Source organism: Anas acuta, chromosome 6, assembly GCF_963932015.1.
Source record: "Anas acuta chromosome 6, bAnaAcu1.1, whole genome shotgun sequence".
NCBI lineage: Eukaryota > Metazoa > Chordata > Aves > Anseriformes > Anatidae > Anas > Anas acuta.
In genome coordinates, this window is record NC_088984.1 from 5916983 (window position 1) to 5934949 (window position 17967).

At 37.5% G+C, this 17967-nt stretch overlaps 1 protein-coding gene and 1 long non-coding RNA gene across 11 annotated transcripts in view; one reads left to right on the forward strand and one right to left on the reverse strand.

The window, feature by feature from the left end:
• The window catches only part of LOC137858810 (von Willebrand factor D and EGF domain-containing protein-like), a 176281-nt gene that overhangs the window by 101416 nt on the left and 56898 nt on the right, over positions 1 to 17967 (forward strand). For all 7 annotated transcript variants that reach the window (XR_011098020.1, XM_068687112.1, XM_068687110.1 and 4 more), the window contains 6 exons: positions 2697 to 2811; positions 6213 to 6463; positions 7698 to 7917; positions 13631 to 13768; positions 15566 to 15718; positions 17116 to 17280. Coding sequence is in view for 6 of the 7 variants with exons in the window: in XM_068687112.1 (XP_068543213.1) it covers positions 2697 to 2811; positions 6213 to 6463; positions 7698 to 7917; positions 13631 to 13768; positions 15566 to 15718; positions 17116 to 17280 (1042 nt within the window). In the remaining variant the exon portion in view is untranslated. The remainder of the gene's footprint in view (positions 1 to 2696; positions 2812 to 6212; positions 6464 to 7697; positions 7918 to 13630; positions 13769 to 15565; positions 15719 to 17115; positions 17281 to 17967) is intronic.
• The window catches only part of LOC137858811 (uncharacterized), a 196268-nt gene that overhangs the window by 53453 nt on the left and 124848 nt on the right, over positions 1 to 17967 (reverse strand). The gene's annotated exons all lie outside the window — the stretch shown is intronic.

Sequence of the window (17967 nt, forward strand, 5' to 3'; positions counted from 1 at the left end):
TATGGATCATTCATCTCCTCCCTGGCCCTCTCCCTCCTTTTGATGTACTGTGTGTAATAACTGTTTTAGAAGAGGAAAATCTATTTCACAGGTCAGTTGCACAGTCTGATACTTTTCTGTCTTTCACAACCTCTTGTCCATGTGTGTTTTCTTTAAACCACACGTGTATATATATATATATATATATATATATATATATATATATATATATATATATAAGAAATGTATGGTATGAATACCTGATAGAGCATGCTTTATGGTGGGCCTTTCTCAGGATGGCTCTTACCAAAGAGCATGGCTGACAACACACATACTTTTTTGCTATAATTTTTAATGGAAGTAAATAAGACTGTGCAGTCTCCCCTGCCAGGCAGCTTGCCTTCACTGTTGAAGTGCCTCTCCTAGGAAGTTCTTTTACCTCTCCCATGCTGCTTGGCAGGGGTACTGTAACTGTAACGTATATCATTTCTATACCCATTTTCTGCTGTTGCAAGAGGTATACTATGATACATGTTACACGGTTTTTGTTGTGTGAAAACACCCGTGAGAGAACATAAAACATTCCTGCTTACATTAAATACCGCTAAGTACAAACATATAGTGCTTTGACAGTTTTAAAATCGTAATCAAAAACCTAGTGCTACGTTTTAAACTGCCAGAATGCTAGGAACTGCCTGGAGAATGCTATATCCCTCTGATTATTATTAGTGTAGCATCCCCCGTCCCTTAGAAAAGAGCCTTCTTGCTCTTATTTTTAGAGGACTGCATGAGACACCTTTTCTGTTTTTCAGAGGGACTTTAAAAGATACTTTGGGAGGGTGTTGGGTAAGGAATATTTAAGTGTGCTAATCCTGCTTTCCTACTACCCTGAGGCAAGCACAAATGAATAGGAGACCACCAGTCTTCATTCCTATAAAATGAAGATTAATCAGGTATATCTTAACCCATTTGCCTCACTGTTCTCATTAACGCTAATGGGAAAATACAGTTTTCAAAGTTGCACTGATTGCAATAAAGAACCAGTTACCAAAATAAAATGAAAGTTCACATTTTTCAAATAAATCAGTGAATAGAAACTATTGAATATGCCCCAATGAGGGCAAAGTCACTTAAATTTCAGATTAAAATAATTATGTCAGAACCATTTCAATTAAAGCTAGGTGGTTTGTTGATTTGCTGTTTTTTGTTGTTGTTTTTGTTTTGTTTTGTGTTTTTTTGTTTGTTTTTTTTCAAGGGCTTTCCTCATTCTTACACTTTAGGAATTCAGAAGTATATACATTTTTAAATATGCTGGTGTTCTCTTTCTATTACAATAATTTCTATCCTACGATGCTTCAAGGGACTATTTGAACTAGGCTTCCAATTGCATCAAACCACATTCTAATTACCCCTATTACAACATTACTTTGTAATACCTAAATTGCTTTCAGAAAAGGTGTTTCAATTAGGGGACAGTTTATGTCAGGCCATTTCACATTTTGTGTTCCACTTTTATGGAGCCCATTCTCTAACACATTATCACATCAGAAAAAGCAGCTTTTTCATCTGAACTTCAAGCCTTTGAAAACAACAATGTAATAAAATCTAATTAACACCCAAATTTTAATGTTGGAGATTTGTCATGTTGGGGCAATTATGAGCTTTTTTTTTTTTTTTAACTTACTCATTATTCGTAACTATTATTTTAAAATACAAGTTGAGAAAGAAGAAAAGCAGTTAATAGCAAACACAAGGCCAGTAACAGGGCACACACCAGTCTCAGCCCCATCTTTTGGGGCTGGTGGGACCATGTGCTGTGCCAGGCAGGTGGAAGGTCAGGAGCCCATGAATATGTACACTCTGAAGTCAGATGTTTGATTACAGCACAAACAGGTAGATTTGTGCTGCTTTGAGTTTACTTCTTTTACCTACCAGTGCTAGAGAAAGCCAAGCAATCCAATCTGATCTTTCTAAGGGGCTGTGCAAACCCTCAATGGTCATGGGATTTCTTTTCAGATCAATGTGTATTCAAGGGAGGGAAAAGGAAAAATATCTTTGGGCCCTGGTAGCTTCTCCCTCCTGCTATAGCCAGGGCGTTCTGCCAACTTCCGCCCCGTCGCTGTGTTCAGCCATTTCTTTACAATCATCTTGCAGAAGCCTAAACTCTAATGAAGATATTTATTTTGTTTTTACATCATTGCTTTTTCATATTTTTATGAAGAACCTCCAGAAATAATTCATTTACCAGAAAAAGGTTCCAAAGTTTCAAATAGAGTTTTTTTCAAGTATTTTTTGTTGATCTCATGCAACTCTCTTCTGAGTGTTATCAAATAGTCATCATGTTAGTAGTCACAGCTAGGAATAATGATCACATACAGTACATACTGATAAAATGAAAAAAAAAAATAAAAATAAAAATAAAAATCACTCGCGTTCATCTATGGCAAGCAGCATCACATGCTGCCTAAGATAAAGGATTTACAGCTACAAGGATCTCACATGGAAACTGGAAAACCTCCATGTCTTGTTTTCTTCGTGTCAGTAGAAAGTACTAGCATTTAAATTGATAATTTATTCCTTCAAAAGATAAGCAAGCTCCTGCTTATCTCCAGAAAATATTAACTTTAACTGCTAATTTTTTTTATCTTTCTTACTCTTTCTTACTTCTTTTTTCCTTGCCTCCACCTCCCACCCATTTTTATTTCCTTTTTTGGCAGGAAAATACTTGTAATATAGATGGACTTTGCTATGGTGAAGGAGAGTCAAGCCCTACCAGTCCTTGTCTTCTCTGTGAACCTGATATTTCTAAGTTCACCTGGTCTATTAATGAAAGTAAGACCATTTTTTTTTAAGATTTAAAAGCGCTTAGCTGGGAATTTAATACTAAGTCTATGAAATGCACAGTTCATTTAGCTAACATGGGCCTATCCTGAATAGGACTTTATGTGGTGGGAATAACTGGGTGCACAGGAAGTCCAGGCTGATCAGCAGCAGGAAGAAATCCTCTGTGTGCACTAGGCATCTGGACACTTATCTTGTTCTGGGTGAAACCTGATAAATTAGTAATTAATAAAACCAATGTAACACCTGAAAAAAAAAAAAAAGAAATTTTGACATGCCCAATGCAGGGCCCAAGTCTGTCAGCTAAAAGTGATGGACCCTAAAAATCCCTGTGATCATCTCACAGGTACAAATCTTTAAGGGAACAATTTGAGGAAAACACTGTTTTTAAAACACTAATGTATATTTTTGGTATCTTTCCCTGAGCCAAATGCTATGATATGCCACACAAAAGACCTTGGACTGGCAGGGAGTCTAAGTGGTAGGGAACAGCCACTCATTGCCTACACTGCCACGAAACTTAATGGCTCGTTCTTCAGCCCTTCATGGCAGGGGTCGTGGAGAAGGCTGCCTTTTGAAGCACCTCCTGAATGCTAAGGATTTAATCACAGCTTTTTCATGACTGCATCTCCAGTGTAAAAAAAACACCACTGCTTAACGTCTGCTTTGCAGATAATCCATAATTCTAGAAACGTTGGTCTCTTGGTGCATCTTCACACTTACATATCTACATCTGCTCGATATAAAGATTATAACAACACTTTTGTGTAGATTCATGTGTTGCTTCTAGAGTTTCTCTGTAATTTTAGGTTCAGTAAGGAGAAGCAATTACAGAGAGGTACGTAAATGAGAGGACATGTTTGATTTGCTTGTTCATAGTTTTATATTCCTGAAGTGACTGAAGGAATTCCTTCCTCTATTTCTTCTGGAAAGAAAAAGATTGATCTTTTCCTTGGGGAGAAACTGGGGATGTTCATGGACAGAGGCTTCTACAGAGTGCAAGGCATGGCAGCAGAAACAACAAAGTGCAACACAGTGGACAGAGTCCACAGCTCAATAACCAGGGAGAGAAGTGAGTTGGTACTCCCTTCTCAGAGGTGATAGAAAGGCACTTGAGAAGGACTCAACATGTTCCAGCAATACAAGACAACAATAAGTTGTCCAAAACCAAGCTTAGAAGCAGGAACACAATTGGAAGAGAAGGAGCTATTCATAAGCCCTTGGAATTTCTGTTCCAGACTAGCCACTTTGAATTTTCTCTATTTAGAAACACAGAGCTCTTGTTTATGTCCTAAAAAAATCTGGTTTCTATAATTTCCTGTCAATAAAAGGAATAGGGAGATCCATCTCAAGTGTTGTCCAATGAAGAATCCCATTACATGTTACTTGAAAGAGTAGTTAGAATGCCTAATGGTAAGCCAGGCCTGAAGAAAATCTTGTGTGCCTGAAAGAAAGCCTTTTTTCCTCCAAAGATACAATTTAGTTTAATGAGAGGCGTTAACTATGACACACAAATCTTGTGCCTCCATTCTGTCCTTCCACTGTATTGGCCACAGCTATTCTGTCTTCAGGGGTAAGCAGCTTATGACTGTCATATAAAATTCTCATTACTGGTACTAAGACATTTTAATTTTAAAATTTAGGAAATGGCTTAAAAGGAAAAAAAAAATCATTTATTTTGGAATTCATAAAACTAGGAGTGATATATGAAATCTGAAACAGATTTTGGTTCACTTTTCAATAATTTAAAAATCTAAAAATATTGAGAAGGTATTTCTCAAGCTTGTTTTCAAATATATGAGTACATTTTAAAAAGCACTGCAATAACTAGGAGTGTATATATGTTCACTGGATAGCAAGAAGGCCTCTGTGGAATTAAAAACACTCTTGTTCACAGACTGCCTTCAGAATATCTGATATTATCTTATTTCATGGTCTACAACATCTTGTAACCCTCCATCCAGTTAACACCTTTGTGTTTATCTCTAAATGCATACCAGCATCAATATTTCATTCATTACTTTGGGCACAACTTTTATGGGCTCCATGGTTTGAGTGTTTCTGAAGTAAAAGGTAAATTAATGGATGGAAGCTTTCAACAGTTTTGCCAGGACAATCTGCTGGCCAAGCAGTTTAGAAAGCTCTGATAGCACAGCAGCAGTGAGTGCAGAGGCATTTAAATAATTGCATAATGTGAGACATGCTACAGAAAGCAGAACTTGATAAAAGGATATGCACACACAAAGAATCCCTGATGATGACTTCCCACAAGCATTATGCAAAGACACATGCTGTCTTTATGAGAACACACGTATAGCTCATAGTTTTAGAGTGTGACTTGAAATTAATCCTCAGTATTAGAGATGTTCTCTAAGTTAAAAACAACTATGCACAAGTTGCATTGTGAGAAGATTCCTTTAAATATCAATATACATCAATTTGTACTGCTGGTTAGAAAGAAAAGATGGCTTGAGAATGAGGAGGTTTAGGACACTGAGACAAAATTCCCAGCCCTGCACAGTGCTGCTGTCACCTCAGGGTATTCATCTGATCTTCCTTTTCCTTGGTTTCCAATATTAAAATGTAATACTTTTCTCTACCTTGTTCTCCTTACATATTTATATTGGACATATCTTCAGGCAGCATTTGTCTTTTACTGTAAAATAGCCCAGTATAATTAGGCTTTTATCTTCATTAAGGAAAGACTGAACGTAAACATCACTAAAAATAACAATGCCAATGTTGACATGATATGCACTACTGTCTCTAGGGATAGAGAATTTCAGTATCACTGATGTGCCTCTCCCAGCACTGAGAAGATATTTATTCCAGAAATGTCCAACTGAATTCAATCACATTGCTCAGGCTTAATTACCACTCATGTGGAAAGGCAGTAGATAGAATCTACTCAACAGAAGAGTTACACAACTTCCTCACCCCTGCCCCATCCTCCTGAAGTTGTACACCCAATTTGTCATTCGTCATTTTGAGAATTAGTTTGCTTATATTTAGGTAGATTGATAGATAGATAAATAGATAGATAGAATAAATAATATATACATGTATTAGAGATAAAATTGTTTTAGTAAGAACTGAGGGAGTTGGATCAGTGGGAGGTTATAAAAGTCTTGTCCAATCTCCTCCCGTGTATCAGATAGACATCAAAAGTAACCAAAGTTCAGTATGGGATGTGAGAAAAATAGAAGTAAAAAAGTATACTATTTGGCAAAGCCATTTGCTGCCTCTAACATCCACATTGTTTCCTCCATCAGTCTCAGGATGCTTTCTTCGCCCTCGTGACTGAGAGCACCCCTAAGAAGGCCCACAGTCTGAATCTTCACATGGGAGAAACAGGAATTTATGTAATCGTGGTTTCATTTTTTGCTGTTTAGACAACCTGCCTCCTGTGTTCCAGGCCCCCTCCAGCCAGCTGCTGACATTTATTGGTGAGAATTTTGTTTACCAGTTAATAGCAGTGGATCCGGAAGGGTCAGCTGTGCTATTCATCCTAGAGGCTGGGCCACAGGATGCCAGGCTCTCTCCTGCTGGCCTTCTTATCTGGAAAGTGGATTCAGAAGACAGGCAGACCTTTGAATTCACGGTGTCGGATGAATGCAATGCACAGAGCAGATACTCTATTGAGGTAAGGAAATGAATGCTTTAAAAGGAAAACAAAACAAACTTGTTTATCATGTCATCACTTTGGTGCAATTGTCATTATAGCTAATAATTTGTTACTGTCTTAAAAACTCAGACTTCAGCTATTTCCTCATAAGGGTATATTATCCAGCATAGCAATAATGATCAATTAATGGAATAAATATATCTGAGAACATAGAAACTACATATACAATGAACAAGAGAGAGTGCTATTGATTGCTGTTTGAAAGAACTCTCTTGCAGAGCCTGTTAATGGTTCATTAATCTGCTTTAAAATTCACATTCTGCATTTGGATTGCAGAAGAACAAAAAAAAAAAAAAAAAAAAAAGCATATAACATAAAAGACCAAGTTTTAGCTATAAAAGGGAGATTATAACTCACTCTCAATGATATTTTTAGAGGGTGTCTTGCTCTTATGTCATTACTCCACACTTTAAGTTTCTTGGCAGAGCTTGTGCATTGCTTTGTCTTTATTGTGTAGCCTAGCATTAATCCCATGATAGGATGAGCTAATAAAGTGGGATGCAGACTCTTGCCACAAGAGCAGTTTTGTGAAGAAAAGAAAAGGATTTTTTCCTAAAGATTCCAATTTTTACTCATTCAAACCACTGTCATCAAAAATACCAGTCTGCTGAACACACACAGCAAAGGGGAAACATTTCAAACTAGATCTGTGCTTAACTAGATGAGATAGTGCAAAGGTTCAAATCTATTGAAATGCTGTTCTCATCAATATATAACATGACCTGGACCTCTCTTCCTTGCAATAGAGACTGGCTAAAGAATGCCACAATCCTGTTCCTGCCTGAGAGACATTTGTAATGTAAAACAGTAAGGAAGGTACGTGGGCAGGCAAAGAGAAAAGATTTTTTTTTCAGTTCTTCTTTGAAGAATGAGGAACGAATCCTGCCCTCAGACATCACGTAAAAACTGCTGTTATAGCAAATAGGACTTTTTTTTTTCTTGTAAGAAATTAGAATGTGCCCTTAAGTGATGAAGAAAAATCCCTTTAATGTCATGCTTTCAGCCAAATAAATAAGTATGCTGAGTATGAGACCATCTATCCAGACAAAGGAAATTGGTTAGAAATAAGTCCCCATAATACCAGAAAATGTGTTTGCACTGCAAATCCGTCCCTTCCTGAAGGGTACCAATACACCTCTCAGTGGTGATTATTTGGAAGATCATTATCACAATTCCCTTTTGCCTTCCTCAGGTTCGAGTGAAGCCCTGCAGCTGCCTCAATGGTGGAACGTGTGTTACCAATATTAAATTCCCTCCAGGCCTTGGCGAATATCTCTGCTTATGTCCAAATGGTTTTGATGGGGAGTTTTGCCAGGAAGATATTAATGAATGCAAGTCAAACCCATGCGGCAGCGGAACGTGTGTGGACAGCGTGGACCGCTACATCTGTAAATGTCCCCCTGGTTTGGGAGGTAAGGCATCACTGTTCCCCTCTCTGATTTAACTAGAGACATGTTGCATTTCAGGGTATTTTGAGCATGCAAAACCACAACAATCTGTCAAATGGACTGCATTTGCTTCCTCTTCTGCTCCCATGACTCAGCTGTAGACAGATAGAAAGTGTGTAAAGGCAGCTATCTAATTATCCATGCTCAAGGAAAGAGAAAAGACCTAAAGGTCTGTAGTTATGAAATGACCATTCAAGGAGGCTGCAAATCACTCTGATCTCAGCTTCCACTGGCTTATTTCCCAGCTGTCCATCTGTGAGAAGAGCCAGAGGAAGACTGAGTGGAAGAGGGAAAAGGTGAGGATCCAGGACCCTCTCACACTCCTAAGGATTATAGTAAATGAAACCAATGAAAGAACTCTGAATGAATTTATTTATTTATTAGGTCTATGAAACAGTAGATATGCAAAACATGCAGAAATAAATTCATTTAGTCCTAGCTGAAATTTCCTCAAGTTTAAGCCTTAGAAAACTGCAAGCCCATTGGGTTGTCAGACAGGTGGAACAAAAGCTAATCTTTTAAGCTGTTCAGGGCTGAACAAAATAGGTTTTTAAGAGATGCAGGGAAGAGCAATGATCAGTACCCCCCAAAAGAAAAATCTTAGAAAGGCAGAATGTAAAGCATGAAGAGGAGAAGTGGAAGAATTAAATGCAGTGAAGACAAAAGAGGTGGATGCAAGACATATGGTACAAACAGGAATAGAGAGAGTGAAAAGCTGACATGTCAGGAGGAAGAGAAGCATCTAATAGATGATGGAGGTGAGGAGAGAACATGTTGGTACCTGTCATGCCATTTATATTGTCAGCTTTGGTGCATTTGGGACATCTGTGAATGATTCCCACGCAGTAGAAAACACTTGTGACAGCACGTGGGGATGACTCCCCTGTGCTCTGCAGGCTGGAGCCAGCCACTCGAGGTTCTGCTGCTTGAAGCTTCTGGCGTTTGGCTGTGCTGAGTCACTGCTGGGTCTCGTAGAGCATCCAGCACCTCCTCCAAGCCAGGACCCACACTCCAGCTGCTCAGAGCATGACTCACTGCCAACACAACAGATTTTCATTTGGCCCAAGCATGCCTTCTCCTGTAATATCACTGAAATTGTGGCCTTTTCATTTGCAGTGTAGCCTTTCTGGAGGTACAAGGCAATACTGAACATACAGGTTTTGGCCAGCATTTTTAAACTTGGCCCTTGCTTAACTTTGCAGACAAAGGGCTGCTAACATGGGTGCTGTTTAAAACAGCCAGTCACTCACCTGGGTCACTAAGCAGTCATTGGAATGTGAATACTTTTTGTTAATATCCAGTCATGTCAGTGTAAAATTAGCCTCTCAAAAGTGAAGGGTACTAACTGAAACTGTGTTAAAATGTCTCTTGGATCAGCACTGTTTCAAAATAAAATAAAAAAAAAAAATCAACCTTAAGCTGAACTCAGCTTTCAGTACTTGAATGTGTCAAAAAAAAACAAAAACTTACTCTGCTCACATATGAAAGCATGAACAGATTCATGATACCTATAATGTTGGCTGCTGTACAGTGCCATAGCTTTGAAAATACCAAGTAAAGGTAACATCAAAGGCACAGAGTCTATAACCAAAAACTTCTATTTTAAACAAAAACAGATAGATTTGCCTCAGTGGGCTTATACAGGCTGAAAGGCACCCCTTCTCTTTCAGCAGGTCATGGCACTTTCACTGTTTTAGTCATGTGGGATTGCAAGTCCAGATTTTGTTACCTATAAAATTCCACTGGAAATAAAAAATAATAATTCAGAGTTGAGAGTTCAGAAAATGGACTGAAAGATCCACATAATACCTAGATGGTTGATCTAGTCAATCTGGTAGTGACTCCAGGTAATGCTATAGCACAGCCAAAGCCTGCTGCTCTCTGAAGGGTTTATGCTGGAAAAGACTACTCGTAGAGGGGGACACAGACCTAAGAGCAACATTAGAAAATGAAATTTTGATCAAAATATAGAAGTCCCCAAACAAATTAGCACATGTAGAATGGCATGGTGCTGAATTCTGCTGTAAATGTTACTACGAGCACAGGGAAATTTAGGATCATTTTTGGCTAGATTTGGCTAAACACCTTAAAAATACCATGAGGACCAATTCTTCATTGCCTTCAATGAGGTGGATTAACTGAATAAATGCAATATAATTCCATGAGTTAATGATGTCAGTGTATCTGCTCCCATTGTTTGATCTTCTCCACCAGTTTCACACCACTGCCTTTACTCACTTTATGTGATATTGCACATAAACGGAGTGAAATCGAGCTCTATTATTCCACTTAAAATAGTCTGCCATAATTGCAATGCATTGTTTATAAATTCACATGAATTGTATTCTGAAAAGTGGTTTTCATTCTTTTATTTCTATAGTGAAATATCCAACACTTCAAAATAGCATGTTAGAAAATAACATACAGGCAGCTCTGAAAACAAGGACACAGGACACCTTGATGGCCAGAGAAACACTCAGTTTTCTGGAACCCTTAAGTCCTGTCAGTTGAAATGAATGTGTTGCTTTTGTTGTACTTCCCTGGCCCAAAAAGCTAAAACAGAAGCAATAGCAAAATACAAATATAATTGAGTGAAACAGGAATACAACTCAAAATTTTAATAGTAGGTAAGAAATTATATGCAAGTGGAGCTGAAAGCCAGCTGGGAAATAGATGATTTTACTTCAGGGCAGGTTCTGTGACAACAATAAAAGCTCATCCTTGATGCTGTGTTTATGTCTCAATTCCCCAGAAAACCATCAATAATCTAATGAGAAGGCAATGCTATACTGCTCAAGTGACAGCACCATTTCACCATCAAATCTTTACAAATGATAGGGAACAGGTAGTAGAAAGAAAATGTTTAACTCTTTTGAGAGCTTCCCAAACATCACTGCAAGAGACGAAGGATAAGGAACGAAGTGCCTTGCTAAATGGTAGCAATTAAAGTGCATCTGTGTATCTCAGGCAAAGTAAGTGCATAATTTAAGAATGGTAACAAGGCAGGAGAGAAGCCAAAGGAAAATATGAGAGGAGGATAACTCCAGAATTATTAATACTTTGAATTTCTGCAGAGACTTATACATGCTTATCTCATTGTGTGTTCAAAGCACATTCATTTACCTTCACCCTTCACCGGTGGTAAAAATAATTCCTATTGTTTCTTCCCTGGGCTACTGAAAGCAAGAATATCATCTGCTTGAGAACAGAAACCCTGCTTGGAAAAATTAAAAAAAAAAAAAAAAAAAAGTATCTAAATCTCTAAATCAGAAAACTATTTTTTCCTTATGTATCCAGTTATTAATATATAAAGGGGAGGGAGGGGGGATGGAAGAAGCTATAATTTCATTTTATTTTTCAGGCATCTGAAAAAAAAATTGTTCATGTTGTATAATAACCATAGAATTCATAAATGAGATTGCTTCGTCATTTAGAATCAACATAACATGAACACAGTCAAAAAGACTCTCTCTGCATCTGTAGGTGGTCCGCTCTTCTCGGGGTATAAAAAGACTTCATCTTCTCAACCAATATCTCATGCAGGGATGGAGAAATAGAGGTGGCATGGAAACAGATGTTTCAACCTTGCAACCTGAGGATCTTTTATTCCTAATATTTTTATTTGTATGGTAACAGTGCCAACAGAATTGAGACTCTCTTGTGTTGCAGTGCACTGGAGGTCATGCAAGCATAATAACTGACATTTCTTGTTGCAGACAGTTTTCTGTCCATTTCTACTGATTCTTTAGCAACCTTCAGTCAAAATTCAGACTTTCTAAATATTTGTCATCAGACTCTGTGGGATTAACATTATGCCAAGATTGATCAGATATTGTTTAAAATCAAATCTGTTTGAGTCAAAGTGCTTGCATAGTTCCACCTTTAAGTTACAAAATTCAGTCAAGTGGGTTTTAAAATTAAGCTTGCTATTTATGTTCTTCCTTGGCTTTTTGTAATTCTCTCGTCTTTGAGATTTTTAAGTCAGAATTTGCAAAACAGACTATATAGAAGGGAGGAGAAGGGACTGAGCAGGAAGAAGTTTTTGTTTCTCAAAACTGTGAAATTCATTCCTATTTTGATTGTCTGTGGTATCATGTTTAGTCTTTAAACTGTACCCAGTGAAAGAAAATAATCACTAGTCTAATCAGTAATCCAAAATATAACAATGGAGGGAAAAAAGTAAATTAATACCTGCAACACCAGGTGATGTCCAATTTAAATGAAACAAGGAAAGCTTTCCTAGAGCAAGAAACATGCAAAACCAGAACAATCTAGATTCAAATGGCACCAGAAAAGGGACATGCCTTTTGTTCTGCTTTTCCTTTTTTTTTTTTTTTTCTCTCTTCCCTCCCCCCCAAGACAAAGCAGCCATGAGTCAGTAGCATCTTGAGACAGCTCAATCAAGAGAGACTTCAATTAGATTTTCTTACATGAAGATACTATTTTAACTTGAAAGGAGCTGTGGAAGCTATCTGAAATGCTGAAGCAATGAGAGATTATGTTGTAGAAGATGAATAATGATGTTCTGTTCTTATCATTCTGTAATTCATTCCTCTGTGACAAAATTCTCTTTTGAAGAAAAAATATTCTTTTATCCTTAAATCTTCTGCCATGATAGAGTTGAACAGCTAATATGGAATATGCCATTCTGTACCTTATGGTGTGTCATGAAACAGGTACTTGGACTATTCAGACAGCATCCCAGTCTGCTTGGGTATTCCTACAGTTAACAAAGGGCATGCCTTAACAGGAATTATATGGGATAGTTTAAGACTGGACTGTCAGGACTGAATATTCTGGTAACCAACAATAGCCAAGCAAGTTTTCTCAAGTACACAGAGAGCATCATGCATATCTGAAGCCGGAGGGAGTTTTTAAACAGCACTGTATATGCTTATTCTGTATCATTTAATGTTCAGACACTCATTTTAGCTTTTGGGTCAGCTTCCCCTGCAGGTACCCATTAAATCATTCAGTGTTGTGAATTTGAATATCAGTTACATCAAGGGATTTTTTAAATGCCTATTTCCAAAATCAGCAATAGCCAAGATCCATTGTTTTGGATTCAGATCGTACAGCAGCTTATCTTCTGAACACCAGCACTGTGGCTTAGAGACAATTTCAGAGAGTTTCTTCAAATTTTAAATAGAAAAACCTCTAGGTTTTTTGTTTGTTTGTTGTATTTTTTTATTTTTTTAAAGAATTTCATCATTTTGTCTGATTTACCTTTAGCCAAACTGTGCTGTTGTACAATAAGCTGTTAATAGTGTGAGGTTCACATAGAAATGAAGAGTGTAATATGTCAGTACATGGCATATCCTAAAGTCAAAGTGGTGAGACTGGCTTCTTCAGTGTATGACAAAGATCTCACATAAACATGACAACAAAAGCAGCAGCAAAGGTGTGAAATGTAGGGGCAATCATTTATTTAATATGCATAGTTTTCTAGGAGCAGTAGTCTCAGGTTCAGCACTTCTGGTGCCAATAACAACAGTAATAAACAGTGTGATAAAAGCAGGTTTAAGTGAGACAGTGGGGAATTTGGCACTATGTGAGTGATGTACCTTGTAATGAGTTTACAGCTGAGAAGTAAGCCTTAGTCTGCTTGAACATTTGAGCTGAGGAATAAACAGGGAATCTTTCCCAATTATTAACCTCCACTTTTGTTTTGCCACAGGGCTTACTTGTCAGGAGGACAGGAATGAATGTGAAGAGAGTCTTTGTTTTCCTGGAGTGTCTTGTATGAATACCTTTGGATCATATATATGTGGAATTTGCCCCAGTGGGATGGAGGGAAATGGTAAAACTTGCAAACGTAAGTGCTTGATTTGTTTTAATAGAAGGGTAAATATGAGTCCACTTCTACTACGATTATCCTTAATCAAGTAGTTTGCCACTTGCTTCAAAGACAGACCTCTAAATATATAAACCAGACTATTGTCATGTTATATTAATATGGATAATTGCAAATTGGTCTCAGTTTGCAATTTTTCACTGCAGTTTAGTTTCATTTTGATTAGAACGAACGCCATAGCATACAAAAGAAAAAAAAAAGAAAAAAAAAAGGATTTTCAAGATGCCAGCTAGATAGTTTGCCAAGGACATTCCCCAAGTTCTCCACTGTTTCACTCCTAAATATATCATCTACTAACAAGTACTCAGGGAGCACCTCCAGGATTACTCCTGTTCTGAGTGAATGCAGGAAGGATATAAAGTAGGAGAAAGAAGGTTTCAGATAGTTTCATGACACGAAGGAGTCCATAGCTGCTGAGCTCACATTTGGCATAAAGTCATGCCACAGTTCCCAACTAGCAAAAGTCCAGGAACAATTTTATACCTGCTCAGTATTTGTTGTTGGGGCAGTCCTCAGCAAATTCTTTAGTAGGGGGCTGCACTGACTTTGTACCATGCTGAGACCTTTCCATGACAATGGGATGTGACCTAGTCTGCTTTTTTTCAGTCACACACACACAGGTCTTCTCCAGAAATAACATTTGGTGGGCAAGGAGGAGAAAACTCAACATTTGATGTATTTTGCATTTATTTGTTAGGGTAAAATAGAAAAAAAAAAAAAAAAAAGATTAAAAAAAAAAAAAGCTGTAATTGCAGGATCCTGGCATCAGCAGGATTGCTCTTGGTGGGTTTACCAAACATACCTTTAATGATATTGTCTAATGTCTGTATATAAATGTTTTCTTTAATGTATTGTTTGGCCATAATGATCACTTCAAAGTGATTTTATGTCTGTCTCACCAATGTGTAGGTAATTTGACTAATGAATCAATGACTAATGAGCATATACAAAATTATGCACTTTTTCCAAATACATCAGAATCATAATTTCTTCCTATGCATTTTTAATTACAAAGATATTTCTAAAATGCACATTTATTAGAACAAGTAAACATGAGGTCTTCCCTGCCTACCCAAAACAGGATAGAAATCATCCTTCATGTGTGTAACATACAGACTGCAATATGTCCACGCATGCTTCCCTTGCTGAAGCAAGTGTAAAGGCTTGCCAGAGGAAGGAAAAGAAAACTGAAGTAATTTTATAACTGCTACAGTGCTATAAATTATGTAGAAATTAATATTTTCAAAATTTTTCAGCATTCAGCTTTCTTATTTACATCCATATATAATTAGTGCAAATATCTTGAAGAGTAAAAAGTTTGCAGCTGAACTAACCAAAGCTAACAAACACACACAATATAGTTTCAGGCAGAAGCTTTTGAGGATAGTCAGGCCGACCTCAGGTCCCAGGGATTAGCATAGCGTCTTCATCCAAGTAACAACGCTGCATAATGCATAGGGACCTGAGGCCTCCTTACTGCCCTTAGCTCAATAAAAGATCACTGTGCATAATAAGTATATCTCTCAGATAAGCAAGGTTCAGTGAATTTGTGTACTGTAATTTTTCCTATGCTCATACAGAAGCTTTACTGTATGTCAGCAGCTGACTCACCTGATTTGCCTTTATTTGCTTGATGGTTGGCTCCCACAACAAACTTCTGTCAAGTTATCTGATTTGTTGTTACTGCTGCTTTTTATCATCAATCACAGTTAAGCTCTTAAAACCTTGTTTCCTCATCTCCATGCTTTCTTTTTACAGCTGTGCTTGCTGCTGACATTACACAGGTTTTAGTCATTGACAACAGCAATGGCAAAGGTGACTTGAACAAGACTAAGGTCGAGTGGCCACTGCAACCCTTAGAGGCAAAAAACTCTCCTGTAATTAAGAATTTTAACAGAAGTGATACACATGGTAGGTATACAAGGATATGAAATATTTCTGGGGTGTTGCATATTCAGAAATCATGCATTTTACCATTTTAATAGCAAACATAAACTGTTTATAATGCATCACAGAAAGATGGAGTTAAAAATCAAAATCTCCTCAATAAATCAGACTGCAGGTTGCTGCTAATCGATTTTGCAAGGGGAAAGAGCCCTTAGCAATCAGAGTGGTCAAGCTTAAGTAGAATTCACGTCACTTTTGAGATAGAACGAAATCATTCAAAATCTTAGTGATCAATGGAAAGCAAGACAATAAGAATGACAACTTACACAAACTTGCCATAGCCAAGCGATGCTGAATTTTATTCCTGCTTTTGACTGACAGTCAGTGCATTAAGACCAAGCTTTGAGCATAAATGAAGTATTGACATGACTTCAGCAGGTGCTTTCCCCAGAATATTTGTGCCTGCATTCAGTGCAACAGGACCCTGAGCACTGCAGTAACCTTTCAGAGGTGTGTGTATCTGCACATTGCTTATGTTGACCCACTTCTAATCAGTATTTCAGTTTTGTACTGAAGTTTTTGTACAGACACCATACAGATACTATACAGATATACAAAGGTTTTTATACTTTTGTATATCTGTACTAGGCCATCCAACAGCTAACCAGAACGTACCTCAAACAGGTGATTTGTCATAATGTCATAGGCAAGGTGCAAAGATAATGCTGAAATACTTGAGAATCATGATAGAGACCTCACTGGAGGCAATTAAAAAAGATCTACAACCATCATTTAGATTTTATTCATCATCTGTTCTTTGTCGACACTATTAAACACTTCACAGGGAGTTCATTATTCAGTGACATCATAAGTGATAAAATACTATATAGTACCAGAGTGTTTAATTTTTCATATATTCTAAGATAATTAAAATAGTCTCTTGTCATACAAGGTTCAACAAGTTGAGGATTTCTAGATCAGAAACATATGCACTTGACTGTGAATTTTTAAAAGTATATGTGCTGAAAGGTTTGATGATTACTTTCCAATTATAGAAGACCAGAAGGATGTCAGAATAATACTATTTCTTACTCAGATAATCTCTCACTTATGCTGAAAATTACAGTTTCTATATTATCTTTGAAAAATGCCAAAGAACCTTGAGTAATAAACTTGAAAACATGCAATTAGAGGACTAATAAATCTTACTTTAATGAGAAACAGCTGTTCTGTTATGCCGTGCCTACAGGACATTCTCATGTTTGGCACAAGGTTTGGGAACATTCTGCATCAATTATTCTTCAAAAGAATAAAAGCAGTTATAAAACTTTAGCCAGGCTTTGACAGTAACACTTAATTTTATATATTCATTTCATTTGAGAAATTATAAATAAATGTGCTTGAACTTCCTTTTTCCCTAGGTCATGCAGCGCCTCTGTCCCATGTTACTACCTGTGCCAATAGGCCGTGTTTTCCTGGAGTATTGTGTTTTGATCGGAAACCCCCTTACATTGGATATGTCTGTGGCCGATGTCCGCCAGGATTTTTTGGAAATGGTCGAATCTGTAGCAAGGTCCCCAGACCAGGTACTTACTCATTTTTGGAATTTTTAAAAAAAGTTTTGCACACAAAGGCTGTAAGCAAATATGAACTAGTATGTCATTACACTACAATGTGCTTTATAGTCAAACCCTGAAGCCTTTTTTCTGACTGTGAACACTCTTACCTGACAAGCAGCTAGCAGGTCTTATTTCAGGAATCTCTGTCTCTCAAGAATGAGATTCACCTTCTCATTTGCCACTAGGGAGAATTCTTCGCAACGGAACTTACTAGATGGTATGAATCACCACATCTGTGTTTCTGCCACAGCACTGGCATATGATTTCAAAACATGTTTCCTCTTCAGTAAGATGGGAACATGACACATGACAGTACCACTCTGTTTTCCTTGTCTCCTAATTCTTTTGCTGCAAGGCATCTGTTCTCCAAGGTGACCTGTGAAGACGACGATAAACAAAGTGCCATGTACGAACAACTCTACCAACAACTGAACACAACGGATAATTAAAACATTTAAATAGTATCCTTCGTAGCCTGAGCAGCATTCTTCCTTCGGGAGTTCTGAAACTCAGACGGTCCCATTAATCTCTGAGGACTGATCATTAGAAGAGGTCTTCTGCTGCGATAAAAGAAAGGCTGGGTCCTGACCTCAGGCAGAAAATGGCAATAGCATAGCAACCACTCATCAGTCATCCAATCTTGCATTCTCTCAG